The sequence below is a fragment of the Microtus oregoni genome, unplaced genomic scaffold (genome assembly GCF_018167655.1).
Source record: "Microtus oregoni isolate MIOR12 unplaced genomic scaffold, Mior012 000067F_ref0000223, whole genome shotgun sequence".
In the NCBI taxonomy this organism is placed as follows: Eukaryota; Metazoa; Chordata; class Mammalia; order Rodentia; family Cricetidae; genus Microtus; species Microtus oregoni.
Genome location: NW_024543974.1, coordinates 3,792,270 through 3,806,280, shown reverse-complemented (window position 1 = coordinate 3,806,280; position 14,011 = coordinate 3,792,270). Strand labels below are relative to the sequence as shown.

At 44.5% G+C, this 14,011-nt stretch overlaps 1 protein-coding gene across 2 annotated transcripts; it reads left to right on the top strand.

Moving 5' to 3' along the window:
• Positions 1-539: 539 nt before the first annotated feature.
• Positions 540-6,459, top strand: LOC121440462 (protein EOLA1). Of its 2 annotated transcripts, none has more exons than XM_041641227.1 (3): positions 540-601; positions 4,975-5,247; positions 6,033-6,459. In XM_041641227.1, the coding sequence occupies exons 2-3, from the start codon at positions 4,995-4,997 to the stop codon at positions 6,290-6,292; spliced, it is 513 nt and encodes a 170-aa protein (XP_041497161.1). In that variant the 5' UTR covers positions 540-601; positions 4,975-4,994; the 3' UTR covers positions 6,293-6,459. The 2 variants fall into 2 exon arrangements, with proteins under 2 accessions (XP_041497161.1, XP_041497160.1); XM_041641226.1 differs by lacking the exon at positions 540-601 and adding an exon at positions 775-1,007.
• The last annotated feature ends 7,552 nt before the right edge of the window (positions 6,460-14,011 follow it).

Genomic DNA, 14,011 nt, shown 5'->3' with positions numbered 1-14,011 from the left:
GGATCCAAAGCTCAGCTCCGTCAACCTATCTCACCGCTCACTGGCTGGTACTTTGAGGTCCTGCCCACCTTGTTAAATATTCAGTCTGGCTACCACTGCCATTTCAAAACGCACAGCCCTTCCCTTCTCCTTTAGCAGATCTGGGCCAAATTAAATTGGGATCCAGTACCCCGGTAGCCGCACCCAAGCAGAACAGTACTCACAATCCCGCCCAACTCGGATCACTGCCTGGCCCAGGCGACAAGCATTGGCAAATCCGTCTGTTCCCAAGGGATTCTGTGGTGTAGAAACTCCCATTCCCAACTCCTACCTGGTACTCACATCCCAGCCCCGCCCCGCCCCGCCCCGCCCCGCCCCGCCCCAGACCAATGCCTAACCTCAGAACTCACAGCTCTTCCCTGGACTCATTCCAAGCCCCTCCTCAACAAGTCTCTCCCGTCACAGTTCCCACCCTGCACCAGGGCACACTGTTCCTACTTCCGAATGTCTCTGCAGACCCATCTGACTAAATATTCGGTTCCTTTTCTCACTTCTTTCCTTTCTCAGCCGCCTACTACAGACCCTGACCCAGCTTTATCTGCCAGATTGCTTTAAGAAACCGGTAAGTCCTACAATATATCCTAGCATTCAGTGTGTCTCACTGCTCAATTACGTAAGTCCATGCCCTCCTATCCTTGATGCATGAATGGTATCTGTAGTTCTAATTGGCTGCGAATGTTTAAGCACGTTGAAGGACGTGGTGTGCGTGCTTTCGCAAGATTACGTGCACAGGATGTGGATTCGTCTCTGCGAGCGTTCCTCTGTTTAAAGCAGAGTTAAAAAGTCCCAGAACACTGGACGGCACCACCCAAATGTTTTCCTTCCTTTCAAGCCAATGTTAGCCACCCAAGCTTAGGAGCCTTTGGTACTGGAGGCCTCCAGGAACGCTGAAAGGCAGAAGACTGCTGTAAACTCGAGTCTGCTGAATGCTAAGCAGTAACACTGAAGAGACCCACAGCAAAGGACAGGTAACCTCTGAGTCAGTCTGTGAGCTTTCCCCATTCCTACTGAAGGTACCCCAGGCTCTGGCTTCCCCCACTGTGCAACTTGTTACCCATGCAGGGCCATCCCACAAGGCTGGTCTAGCTCGAAGCTGGTTGGTCTCTGCCTGCTTCATCTTGGCAGCATCTCACTGTCTCTCCGAAGTGTGGATGCAGGCGGATGAACACCATGCTACTCCACAGGCCCCGGACCCTCCTTACTTTTAGACTGAAAACACTGGTATTCGGTATACCTGAACATTTCCATGCAACCACATTCTGTGTGGCATTATTTTTCTCCTGTTAGATCGTGCGTGCTTGGATCAATAATGGGAACCACTTGCAGAATTAACTTTCTACATCAGGTGGTCCTTGTCCCAGCCAGAAAGGGACTTTGAACCAATCTTTGAGTGAGAAGCATGTGTCAGCTTGCTTCTCACTCAAAGAATTAGGTCAGCTCTAATTCTTATCTCTAAAACTTGCTGCCAGTAGCCAATATAACTATCTTTTACTTGCTGTTTTCTCTTTATCTGCCTTCTGCTTGTGCAAGTGGAGAAGCAAAGACAAGGGAAAGCAGGCAACTCCTTCATCTTCAGAGCAGGCTTGTCTGCATTGCCCTGAAGAAGGGCACTCAGCTGGTTTCACTGCAGGACAGTGAATGAAGTGGGGAAAGAGGAAATGTCTGGGGTGGGCAGCCAGATTACAAGAGACCCTGAGGGGCCTACTGAAGTGGGTGGAGTCTGGGCTGGGTGGCACAAGAGCCCTTGGCAGGTTTCAGCCAAAGAATGAGGTGAGCTGCTGACTCCAGTACCAAGGTCATTCTAAGTGCAGTGTGGATAGTGGAGGGCAGCAGGCAAGGTTCACAGCCCAGAACCTCCAAAAACTAGTGCTTGGAGAGGCAGTGGATGGTGGGGGCCTGATAGGATGGTGGCTGGGAAGATAAGGGAAGATGTTGAGGGAGGCATTCATAGGCAAGTACTGCTGTATACCAGGTGGTGGGAGGAGGAAAGAGAAAGCATAGGAGCTACTACTACATCTAGGCGACAAAAATAGGGCAGACTATGACCGCACTTACAAAGGGGAAGCCAGTGGATTTGGGTTCATAGAAGTTGAATTCCCAAGTCCAACAGCCTGGATGAGTCACCTGAGTAAGAAGGTGTGGGCCATGTCATAGGAGCTAGAGCAGGCCAGCGAGCACAGAAAGGGAGCAACCAGGGATGCTGAGGTATTAAGTATTGTGAAGGCAGAGTTGCCGTAGGCCAGTTGTTCTCCCTATAAAACCAGGTTTGTGAGGCATGTCGGGGGATGGAGCATGAAAGGAAGGAAGGTCAGAGACTTGTGTGTGCAGCAGTCTTGTGAGATTTTTGCTGTGAGTGCTGTGTAAAGAAGGTAGGATAGCATGCTCTTTGGAGGGATACCTTGCTCAGCCTAGATATAGTAGGGAGGGCCTGCATCCTGCCTCAAAGCAATATGCTAGACTTTGTTGACATCCCATGGGAAGCCTTTCCCTCTCTGAGGAATGGAGGGGGGTGAAATGGGAGGGAAAGATGGAGGGAGTAGGAGGAGGGAAGGGAGTCAGAACTGGGATTGGTATGTAAAATGAGAAAAGATACTTTTTAAAATAAATTAATTTTAAAATGTGGAAAATATATATACATTGTCATGGCATGAATCTTATGGAGAAAGATGTGTTTATTATTTTTGTCATGCCTGTTCAATCATAAGTAATAAGAAGATATCCTTTGTTGTTTATAAAATTCTGAATTAGAACAGAACATTAAAATCTAGCAAACAATTTTTAAAGAGTTAGGTTAAGCCTGAAGGCATGAGTGCCTCGCAGAAGAGACTTCCTTTGTGTGGTAAAAGAGGTGTGCAGACAGTGATACCGAGCAAGAGCATGCTGGCAGGACAGACGCTCTAGATCCTAGGACCTAGAATGAGTGCCATTGGTCCTGAGTGACACAGAACTGACTTGGGAAATGTTTTAGTTTCACTTTGTTGCAGTGACAAACACCATGGCCAAAAGCAATATAGGAAAATGTTAGACTTTGATTTTCGTTGGCTGTGATAAAATATTGATAAAAAACTTCTGTGTGGAGGGGGTAGCATTATTTGACTTGTATTTCCAAGTCACAGTGCATCGTTGAGGGAAGTCAAGACAGGAATGTAGAAGGCAGAGCACTGCTTTCTGGCTCGCTCATAGGCGCATGTTTAGCTAGCTTTCTTGTACAGGTCAGGGCCACCTGCCTGGGGATTAATAATCTAGACATTCTTCCACAGGCCAATCCGATGTAGAAGGAAAATTACTTTACAGATTGCAGCCTGTCATTGGAGGAAGTCAGGGCAGGAATTTAAGGGAGAAACTTGAAGCCAGACCTGTATACTATTCAGCGTAGTGACCAAGGAGCTCACTCCCAGGCAAGGAACAGAAATCAAGAAGGCATGCTGTTTGATTGCCTGCCTATAGATTCAGGCTTAGCTAGCTTCATGTATAGCCCAAGATCACATTCCTTGATGTGCTACTGCCCACAGTAGGCTGGACCCTCCTACAATAATTAATATTTAAAACTCCCCGCACAGATGTCCACACTGGCCAATCTTATCTGGACAGTCCCTCAATTGACTCCCTTCTGAGGTGAGTCTAGGCTACGTCAAGTTGATAGTTAAAACTAAGTAGGACTGTTAGTGCTGCCAGCCTTGACAAGCTGAAATATGATGGGAGAAAGGGATGCCTGGCACACTGCCTTTATCTTGGAAGGGCCATGTCGTGTAACTGAAGGAGGCCCATGAGACTACGGTAATATACTTTAAAAAGGTCAGAAAGGCCAAAACCAGAATGGAGGGGGGGGCAGTTCATGGGCAGAGCCAGGATGGAGCCCTGTGCTCAGTGCCCCTGTTTTTGCTGCTGCCACGATATTGAAGATGGTCACCCTTGGCTCTTCCACAGGAAATGTATTCTTGGCACTTCATGCAAATGGAAACTGGGTGGTATGCTAACACTGAGCAGAGGTTCTGACCTCATGTCCCTGGCTCTGTCAGTACGACCCTATCAGTTTCTAAGGCACAGTGTGTCTCTCACAAGGGACACACACGACTGCAAGGAACTGGATAGGAGGTGTGCAAAATCAGGTCACTGCCACCCTAGGCCATTGCTTTCTCACTCAGCATCTTTGTCCCCTTGGCTATACTAGGGTCTTAATAGTCATACTGACTCTGCTGAGTCCTTTGAAGATGCGATTCACTATCCAAAGATTCTGATCACCTAGGCACTGGAACATAGAAAGTATATGAGGATTGGTACCCTAGTGCCTCGTGTCATCATTTGTTTCCTTAGGCTCCGGTCATGGGGTGCAACAAACTGCTTGAGAAGCATGACACCCACAGGACCCAGGAGGAGACATAGATGAGGCTACTTGAGTTCAAAGGGAATTCCAAAAGTAAATCTAGTTTCCATTTCAAGAATTGGTGTTCAGTAACTCTGATTGGAACTGGACAGTTCCAGTCCTATATGACCTATAATGACAGAACCAGGAATCAAAGAGTATTGTACAGTGACATAGAGAGAAAGAAAAAGACAAAAGCTTAGACTGTCCCTCTCTGCTAAAAAGCCAGCCTACTCAGATGTGAAGCCTGACTAGGTCAAGATGGCCTTCCCTCCTTTGTGTTTCCCTAGAGCTCAGTGACCTCTGTCAGCACTGATCACGCTATTCTTATGGTACCTTCCTCTAGCTATCTCCATCCTATTCTGTGAGCTCCCCAAGACTACATGGACCATGCATCATCCTAATTGCAACCATTGGCATTGGGCCTGGTATTGAGCAGGGCACCATTAACTTGTAACAGGAAGCATGTCAAGTTCAATGGCATTTCAGGACACATGGGAAGCCTTTGGGGAAGGTGAAGCCTCATGAACATGAGCCTGGAGAGCTGAGTTGTGATGTGCTTCTGTGTTTAGGCGCAAAGACTCTGAGGAAAATGAAGTTTCCCTGCCTCTCCTTCCGGCAGCCCTATGCTGGTTTAATCTTAAATGGAGTCAAGACTCTTGAGACTCGTTGGCGTCCCTTGTTGAGGAACCATCAGAAATGTACCATCGCCATCCATATTGCTCACAGGGACTGGGAAGATGATGCCTGGCAGCAGGTGCTGGTAGAGAGGTTGGGAATGACCCTGGTGCAGATTCAGACCTTACTACAGGAAGGAGAAAAATATGGCCGAGGTGTGATTGCTGGTAAGTGAGGATGTACCAAATATGAAGTAGACAATTGATACAGGATTCAAAATAATTCAAAACACACTCTGTTTTGCTTTTAGCTAGAGGGTATTGGCTAAAGTTTCTAAGCAGCCTGTCTTAAGAGCTGCTGGAGTAACTAGGTTGGTGTACATAGGCCTGGGTTCCACAGACTCACGTGAGTTCCACAGACTCACAGACTCTTGATTCTGGGTGTCAGATCCTGTTTATGTTGTGACCTGAAAGCCTGTTTCAAGTCAGTACCTGTTTGTAGTATTGGATTATTTGAGCATGAATATATGCAGAAGGCATTGCCTATGACAGTTCAGCATAGGCGTTAAAAAAGTGGTGTGCTCTCTAGAGGAAGGCTGCTTTCCTGACTTCTGATGCCTGTCACAAGGACCCTGGCTAAGACAGCAATCAACATCTCATTCAGTCTCCTGGTGACCTAATTAGGAATCTTATTGACGGTAGGCTTCCTGGCTGGGGCTGATGCTCTTTTAGTAGATCAACGCCAGCCTTCACAGTATGCTAGAATCTGACTTTCCCTTAAAACAGGAGGCACAGAGGACAAGCCACTCTCCTTTTCCTTGATGCCTGTGGCTGCCTCACCCAGGGTTCCTTAGTTCAATTGGTTTTGTCAGCAGTATTCAACAAGAACAGTTCCTATTTCCTGTCATTTGGTGATGTTATACCCCATCAAATGACACTGTAGTGACCCTGCTGTCATAACCATAACCTTGCTGTATAGAAGAGAATACATCTGTATGTTTCTTTGTTCCCAGGACTTGTTGACATTGGAGAGACTTTGCAGTGTCCAGAAACCTTAGCTGCTGATGAGGTTGTTGAACTGGAAACCCAAGCTGTGCTAACCAATGTGCAGCAGAAGTACCTGACTCCGATTTCAAACCCCAGATGGTTACTAGAGCCCATACCTAGAAAAGGGGGGAAAGATGTATTCCAGGTGGACATCCCAGAGCACCTGATCCCTTTGGGGAAGGGTTGGAGCAGTGAATGCTCTGCAGAACAGTGTCAGGAAAACTAAATAATGGCCCTATCATTAGTCCATCAGAGCATAAACCTCTAAATATCAGGGGGACTCTAAGCCCCTACTGCCATGCAGGCTACATCCCACTCTGTGCTGTTGCCAGACCCAGACTGCTGTGCCGTCAAGAAAGGGGACAGAAGTGAGGAAATACCTCCTGCGGTGGCTCTGGCAGTGAACCCACAAAGCTTCAAGAACCTTGGCCTTAGGGAAAAGGAAAACTGCCATGAAATGGCTTTTTGCTGACGTTCACCTTAGTCCTACTTTTTCTGGAATGCATAAATAAATGTGTTGATGATAAGCGTTAGTGTCTGGACTCCCTTTGCCCTTTTTCCCCATGTCTTTATTATAGTCAAACCCCATGCAGCATATAAACAACATGCAGGGACCATGTCACAAGTCTGGAATCAAGACCAATGCACTGAGAAATCTGTGATGAAGAGAAAATCAGCAGTGGCCCATCCTTGCTCTTGTTCTGTGGAGAGTTTCCCTCAGGCAGTAAAGAATGGGTGTCACTCAGCTACTTTTTACCTAGAGAATCCTAAATATTACTCGGGTAGCATGAAGTTTAAGTGTTATGTGGTAGTTTTAATCTTGTAGCAAAATTTTAAGCAAATGCCCTACTTGCTATGTGAACTATGTATCATTGAGTTCCAAGAAATATTAGTTATCCTTTGGCAAACTGACAGCCAGAGTTGGACATCAGAAAATTCATGGTAACATTGACTGGGATTGGGGACCTGAGAGAACACAGTCTCCTGATTTGAGATACCTAACTAGTATGAAGTTACTCTGATATAAGCCATACCCATTTTGTCTGCTATAAAAATGCAGCTGCTTCTCATGAGAGGGCAAGGTGAACCCTAGGGTGAGGAAGACAAGGACACAGAATCTATACAGATGGTTAGATAGCACAAAATTCTAGGCGCACATTTAGGATTTTAATTTACCACCACAAGATCTGTATTTAGTAAGAACTAAAATTGGTTCATTTCCAGGAAAAGAAAAAAAAAAAAGCTGATTTTTCTCAGTCCTTTTTGGCCTGCGAGTTCATGGACTTTTTTGGTTATTAAACAGTACACAGATTATACACGTGTTTTCTGAGTAGTCCTCCTCCTTTTCCTCCTCCTCAATATCTCCCTCCCCCTCCCCCTCCTTTTCTTCCCCCTTCTTACTCCTCCTCTTCTTCCTCATCCTCCTCTTCCTCCCCAGTCGACTCGCTTAAGGATACAGCAGAGAGGGCAGCTTTCAGGATAGAATGGCAAGTGTTGTATAGAGATGTCACATACACATATCTGAGGTACCCTGAGGAGCTACTGTGCACATGCCCAGTCCTTCCATATTAAGAGTGGCCAAAGGGGAATCTCTATTATTCTCAGATGCAGCCTTTTCTGGTGGACCACTTGTCTCCTAAAGTGAACAGTTGTCTGGGGCACTTAAAGGGATGTTGCTCTTTTCACGTGCACAAGATGGCAGAGTGGAAAGGGTCTGTAAGGCTGAACAGTGGAGCTGTTTTACTTTTCTGATCCTAAGACAAGTTTTATTAACTAAAATACAAATGAAATGCCACTACAGGGACCCACCAAGGTCTCTCTTGTGCTGTATCTTACAGTAGGAAGGGACTGTGGCTGCTTGTCTGCTTCTCTGATCTTTCAGGTGTTTACACTGATTTCTGACTCCTGTTTTTATTGATAAGATTAATTAGATTGACACTTTGCCTTCCCCTTGGGATCTAGTCAGTGAAAAATGAACCTGCTGGTTCAGGTCAAACTTGTACGTGAGCAAGGATTCCTGAGTACAGGAGAAAGACATTATATATATATTCAGCAATATTCATTATATATAGTATAGTATATGATATATAATTATACACAATCTAATCAGTAAAACTCATTATATATTATATGTATATAAATATATTATATATATTAACATGCATACACACGCACATCATGGTAGGAAAACTGCCTGAAATAAGAGAAGTAAAACATGGGGCAGCTAAATTTTAAAGAGCACTTTTTCCCCTTGAGATGCTTTGTTTGCTTTTCTTCAGTTCTTAGAATGAATTGCTAAAGCACTTCAAAATGTTTTTATTTTCATTCTAAAAATCTGCCCTTGTTTCTCTGACAAATTTCCCGTAAATTTAAACACAGGTGAACATGTAGGTAAAAAATTTAAAAACCTATGAAGTCTAAATAAGTTCCCTATTAATAGATTTGCACTATGAAATTAGATTTAACAGATCCACAGACTAAAACTGATTTAATTGTAGTTCAACAGCCTCGTATTTCTGCTGAGTCTCTTCCACAATAGACTTGGGGGAAGAGAACAAAAGGAAAAAATAAAAAGTCAAAAAATAGGGATAAAAAGATCCTAAAAACAAAATGTGATGCCAGTTTTTAAATTTCTTTTGCATCATGATGTTACAGAAAAAAAGAAAAATTTCCTTGTTTGATGATACTGTTATAAAAACCACCAAAAATGGCTCCCACCACTTTGATTGAGCCAAATGCCCCTACTACAGCAAGGTATTTTACAGACAAATGGAGAAAAGACAAAACAAAACAAACAAATAAAACAACAACAAAATCACAGCAGCTGCAAGGAGCTGGAGGCCATGCTGGTCAGTGGTTGCATTAACTCTGGAAGGTTAGCTAAACCACTAGAAAGTGAGGAAGCTTGTGTGTATGTGTTTTTTAAAGATGGCCAGAAGAGTGATGGTGGCTGAGAAGACTGGAGCCCCAGTCTGCTTTCTCAAGACACAGCAGCCCAAGCCTAGCTTCTGGACCTACCTACTAGCCTCTCAAAAGTACAGGCCTGTGGAGCCACGGCCTTGGTGCAGAGTAGGTGGGGCAAAAGTGCCTGAGTGCGACAGGCAGGCACTAACTCAGACAACTTCATGACAGAAGTTCTAAAACATTTCTCACCTTCCAGTCCTTTTTCTGTTCTCATTCCTGATCTCCACTCAATTTCTACACATCAATCAGGTCTTACAATAAGTTCCAACTTCTAATTCTAAACACTCGTTTGGATGCAAATAATGCCAATGAACTCCCTCTCAATCAAAACAGAGCAGCTGCTTCTGTCAAAATGCCCTGGGCTGTTTAAGCCCAAAAGCAAGTCTAGAGTTTGGTCCTCCCATTTCAGATTTAACTTGCCTTTTCTCCAAATGTTCTTTAAAGCCCTCTCCTGGGTCAAACCATCTGGTTGGCCCTCTGGCTCTGTGACAGGAAAAAAAGGAGAACAGAACATCCTAAAGGATAAATACAAAAATAAAGGTTAAAATTGAGCTGGTACGATTTCCTTAGAGACTTAAATACTATCATTTCCCTCTCTTCTCCAGCCACCATAAACTGCCTATGACCCCAGCTTTTCACTTAAAAAGATATTTATGCTTTATTTTAATATTTTGTTTTAATTTTGATACAGTTTTTACATGATACATAACATTTACATATCCACTTATAGTTAAAACTAGCTTACATTTGCACATAAAATTTTGAGAGAGAGAGAAAGAGAGAGAGAGACAGAGAGAGAGACAGAGAGAGACAGAGAGAGAGAGAGAGAGAGAGAGAGAGAGAGAGAAAGTGGAGAATCAAAGTTTCAGATTTCTAGAAGTTTGGAGTGAACAGATCTGATGCAGGTGGGTGGGGTCACTGCAAGCTGGGAGAGCCAACAGGCAGCAGTGGTAATGTGGTTGCCCAAAGCAAAGATGGTGGTGAGGTCATCTGTTCTGCTCTCTTTGCCCTTAGTCAAGATGGCAGGAGTTACATGATCACCCATAGCAAAGGCAGTGGTGAGGTCATCTGACATGTGTGTAGCAAAGAGGGTGCCTGCATATATGTTGCAAGGCATGGAGAAACCATGTGGTTTTTAGAGCAGTCATGCAAGTTTCAAAAGGGTTCCAAATAACAAGGCAGACATACAAAATGTGTAAAACATATTTTAAACAGAATTACATCCATGTGGCCACACACCATTCACACATGAAGTAGACAGGAAACTTTCCCAGAATACACTGCCAGCCTGCAGTTTGGTGGGAAAGAGGGACCTGCCCTCTGGGCTGAATGGTACGATAGCAGTGGTGGTTTGAACAGGAGAGAGACAGAGAGAGAGAGAGAGAGAGAGAGAGAGAGAGAGAGAATATTCATTTTGAACAGGTGAGTGTAAAATGCTGTAGGATCCTGAGTGGCTGCAGTGGGCAGAGGGCCATTTAACTATGCCACAGGTTCCCGAGCGGGGGCAGGCAGTAGGCCCCAGAGCAGCCAGTCCCAGGCAGGGACGGTGCATGAGACCATGCTGCAGATCTCTGAAGGTGGCTGGTCCTGGGCAGGGAGCTGCATGGCAGGTGAGAGACAGAGACATGGATAGGCACACTATACAGAGTGAGGTTGGATATTTATTTAGTGGATTATGGAAGGGAAGGAGAGAAGGGAGAAGGGGAGAGGGAGAAGAGGAGAGGGAGAAGAGGAGGGAGAGAAAGAGATAGAGACACATAGAGAGACACATGCAGAGAAACAGTAGGAAGAAAGGGGAAGTGGGGAGAATGAAGAGAGGCAGATGCTGCCTCTTCGGGGGAGAGATGGAAAAGGAAGAGACTCATGCTCCAAGCAGGAAGAAAGATCTGCCTGCCTAGTCAACAGGGGAGGGAGTGGGTGGGGCTTGTCTCTTAAAGGAACAGGACAGATCATTACATTCCCATCTCTTTTTTATAATAAAAAGGTAGGAGGTTAAGCACCACAGGTTAAAGGAATTGGGGTGCCGGATTTTCAAGATTGCTTCCTGCTTATTTGTGGGTGTTGTCTTTGGGGGGCACCTGAGAAGGCTGGGTGCTTGTCACATCCTGGCATAACTGGTCTCTTTGCTCCTGTCTGGTGTTTGTGGTATAGAAATGTCTGGTGTATCTTACACCTGTTTAAGATATTGGCAGAACAGAGGACAAAGTTAAGGAAAAAAATATTAGGACCAGGGAATTGAGAGGGGTGTATCTGACCTGTTTAAGGTGGATTCTTCATTTTGGCTCCCTGGAATTTAACAAAAATTCTTTGGGCTTGTGAAAACAGAAGTTTTAGACATATATATTGTATAAACAGCAGCATATTTATGCCAGAATGACTGTGACAGATATGTTTGTATAATGAAAAGTATTTTTGAGATTATGGAAGGCAGCATGTGAGAGAAATTTGTTAACTTGTTTTTGTCCTCATACCTTTATAACTTGCAGATCTTGTATTTGTATTTTACTGAAATTTGGTTAGTGAGGTTCTCCTTTTAAACTGTCAAAACCTCTCAGCTGTCAAACTGCATCAGAGATCTTTGGGAAGGATAAAATTTTACTTGAGTTACTGATTAAAAAGTGACAGAGAACTTACTTGGTTGGCACCTAGAGCAACTGCTCAGGGTCCTCCACATTCGTTGAAGGTCGTGTTTGCCTTTTGCTGTTTAGCGCTGGGCCTGCCAGGCTCTTGAAGATCCTGTGGTCTAAGAAATCTATAGGAAGACAAGCCTACCATGACCTGAGCAGCTAGGCTGTCAAGTCCAGTGATTCTGTCCACTGTCTGGTGATCTTTAGTTTAGATGAAAGGCAATTTTGTTTAGTGGTCAGCGCTTGGCAGTTGAAGCGAATTGCAGATGGATGTTGTTGTTTGCCCATTTGTCTTCTCTCTTTTTTGGAGGAAATAGAGTGCTGCTGCTAGGAGCCAACCTGTTTCTTTTTGTTATAATTTTTTTAATAATTAAATATTTAAATGCCATATTCCCCAGATCTCTGAACAGTTGAGGGCTATTTATCAGGTATAGCTACAGTATAGAATCTGCCTGGAGAGCTGGGTCCAAGCCTGACTATACTGGCTCTCAGCTTAACAGGTAAAATTTATACTCATAAAAAGACAGAAAGAAGTAAAAAACTGCTTGCAATAAAAGGTTAATGGCAGAACTGACAATAATAGAGAACAGCTTAATATATTTTAAATGAGGGTTGAATTAAGTGAACAGCTTAATATATTTTAAATGAGGGTTGTATTAAATATAAAGTATTTTTGTAAGAGACTTAAAAGTACATACCAGTTTAAAACATGAGACTTATTGTTTTTTGTAGTCTGAAATGAGATTCAAGAAAAAGACAATTATAACATTTAACAGTAAACATAGATTCATTTAAGTTACATGAATCAACATGCACACACAGAGTGAACAGGCATTGGTTGAAGTGGATGCTCTTGGTGGGCCCTATCAAAGGCATGCCACTGTACAAAACACACATGCAACAGAGTCAATAAGAAGAATTTAAAGAGAAAAACATAAGTAAATCAGGGAAACAGGCAGGGTATACCTCAGTAAAGATGGCAGGACATGGTCACTTGACCTGGCTCTCAGTTAAGACAGTGTTAAAGTCACCTGACTGATGTGGGAGTGTCATATATCAATCTGTTGATTTCATTGGTTAATAAACAAACTGCTTGGCCTCATAACTTAGAACATAGGTGGGTGGAGGAAACAGAACAGAATGTTGGGAGGAAGAGGAAGTGAGCTCAGAGACTCGACAGCTCTCCTCTCGGGGGCAGACGCCTCAGAGAGACGCCATGTCCCACTCCCGGGCAGACACACGCGATGAAGCTCCGACCCAGGATGGACGTAGGCTAGAATCTTCCCGGTAAGACCGGCGCTCACAGATTATTAGAGATGGGTTGATCGGTATATCAGAATTAGCCAGTAAGGGCTAGAGTTAAAGGGCCAAGCAGTGTTTAAATGAATACAATTTGTGTGTTGTTATTTCGGGGCATAAGCTAGCAGGCAGCCGGGGTGCTGGGGCCTCAGCCCCGCCACTCTTATTACTACACCTGACCTCAGTTAAGATGGTGTTAAGTGCTGCGCCAGCGCAGTCTGGAACCAAGAATCTCGGCAGGGGATGTCCAGGTTGAATGAATGCACAGAGCACGAGGTTGAGGTGGAACAACTTGCTTTACTGTCTTGCTTCGGCTGGCTTTTATACCATGGCACCAAATGAGGAGGGGACTGCGAAGGGACTGTAAACCGACCCTGGCAGAGATCAAGGAAGGGTCATCATGCACTCAAAATTCCTTCCCCCGCTCCAGGAGCAGAGGGAATTTATTATGTTTTCCTTGCAGATAAGCACCTCAAATGTGGGCAAGGATGTCAACTAGGGGCTGCAGTTCCCACAGGTAAGGTCACCTGACCTCAGTCAAAATGACAGTGCTCACATGTTGTATGGAAAAGCCACTGAGTTAAGTTAGGGTCCGATGCCCCAACATAAAAACTACTTTTCCCTAACTGGACCAGTGCTGAGGCGTGGGGGAAAAAATGAGACACAGTTCACACAGCAATATTGGAAAGGAGTTTCAGGCTTCATTTATTCCTGAAGATCACCTGTGTTTTTTATTCAAACACCTTTTATTCCCCTCGGTAAAATAAGGTGGAAACTCATTAATATTCTCTTTCTGGGGATGTAGCATCACACCTGCAACTCAGTCACCAGCTTGGAATCCACACCTCTCCCCAGGTGATCTACATAATAACAAAAGAGAAGGAGCAGTAGTACATCCTGAGGCTTTTGTTAGGTAGCCACAGCTTGTCTGGCAGAATAGTGACTGCCTTGGAGATCAAGCATGACCAGAGAACTTGGCTGTAAATATCTTGTCTGAAATATGGGCCTATAGTTAAGATGGCGGTGAAGTCACCCAACTTCAGTTAAGATGGCGG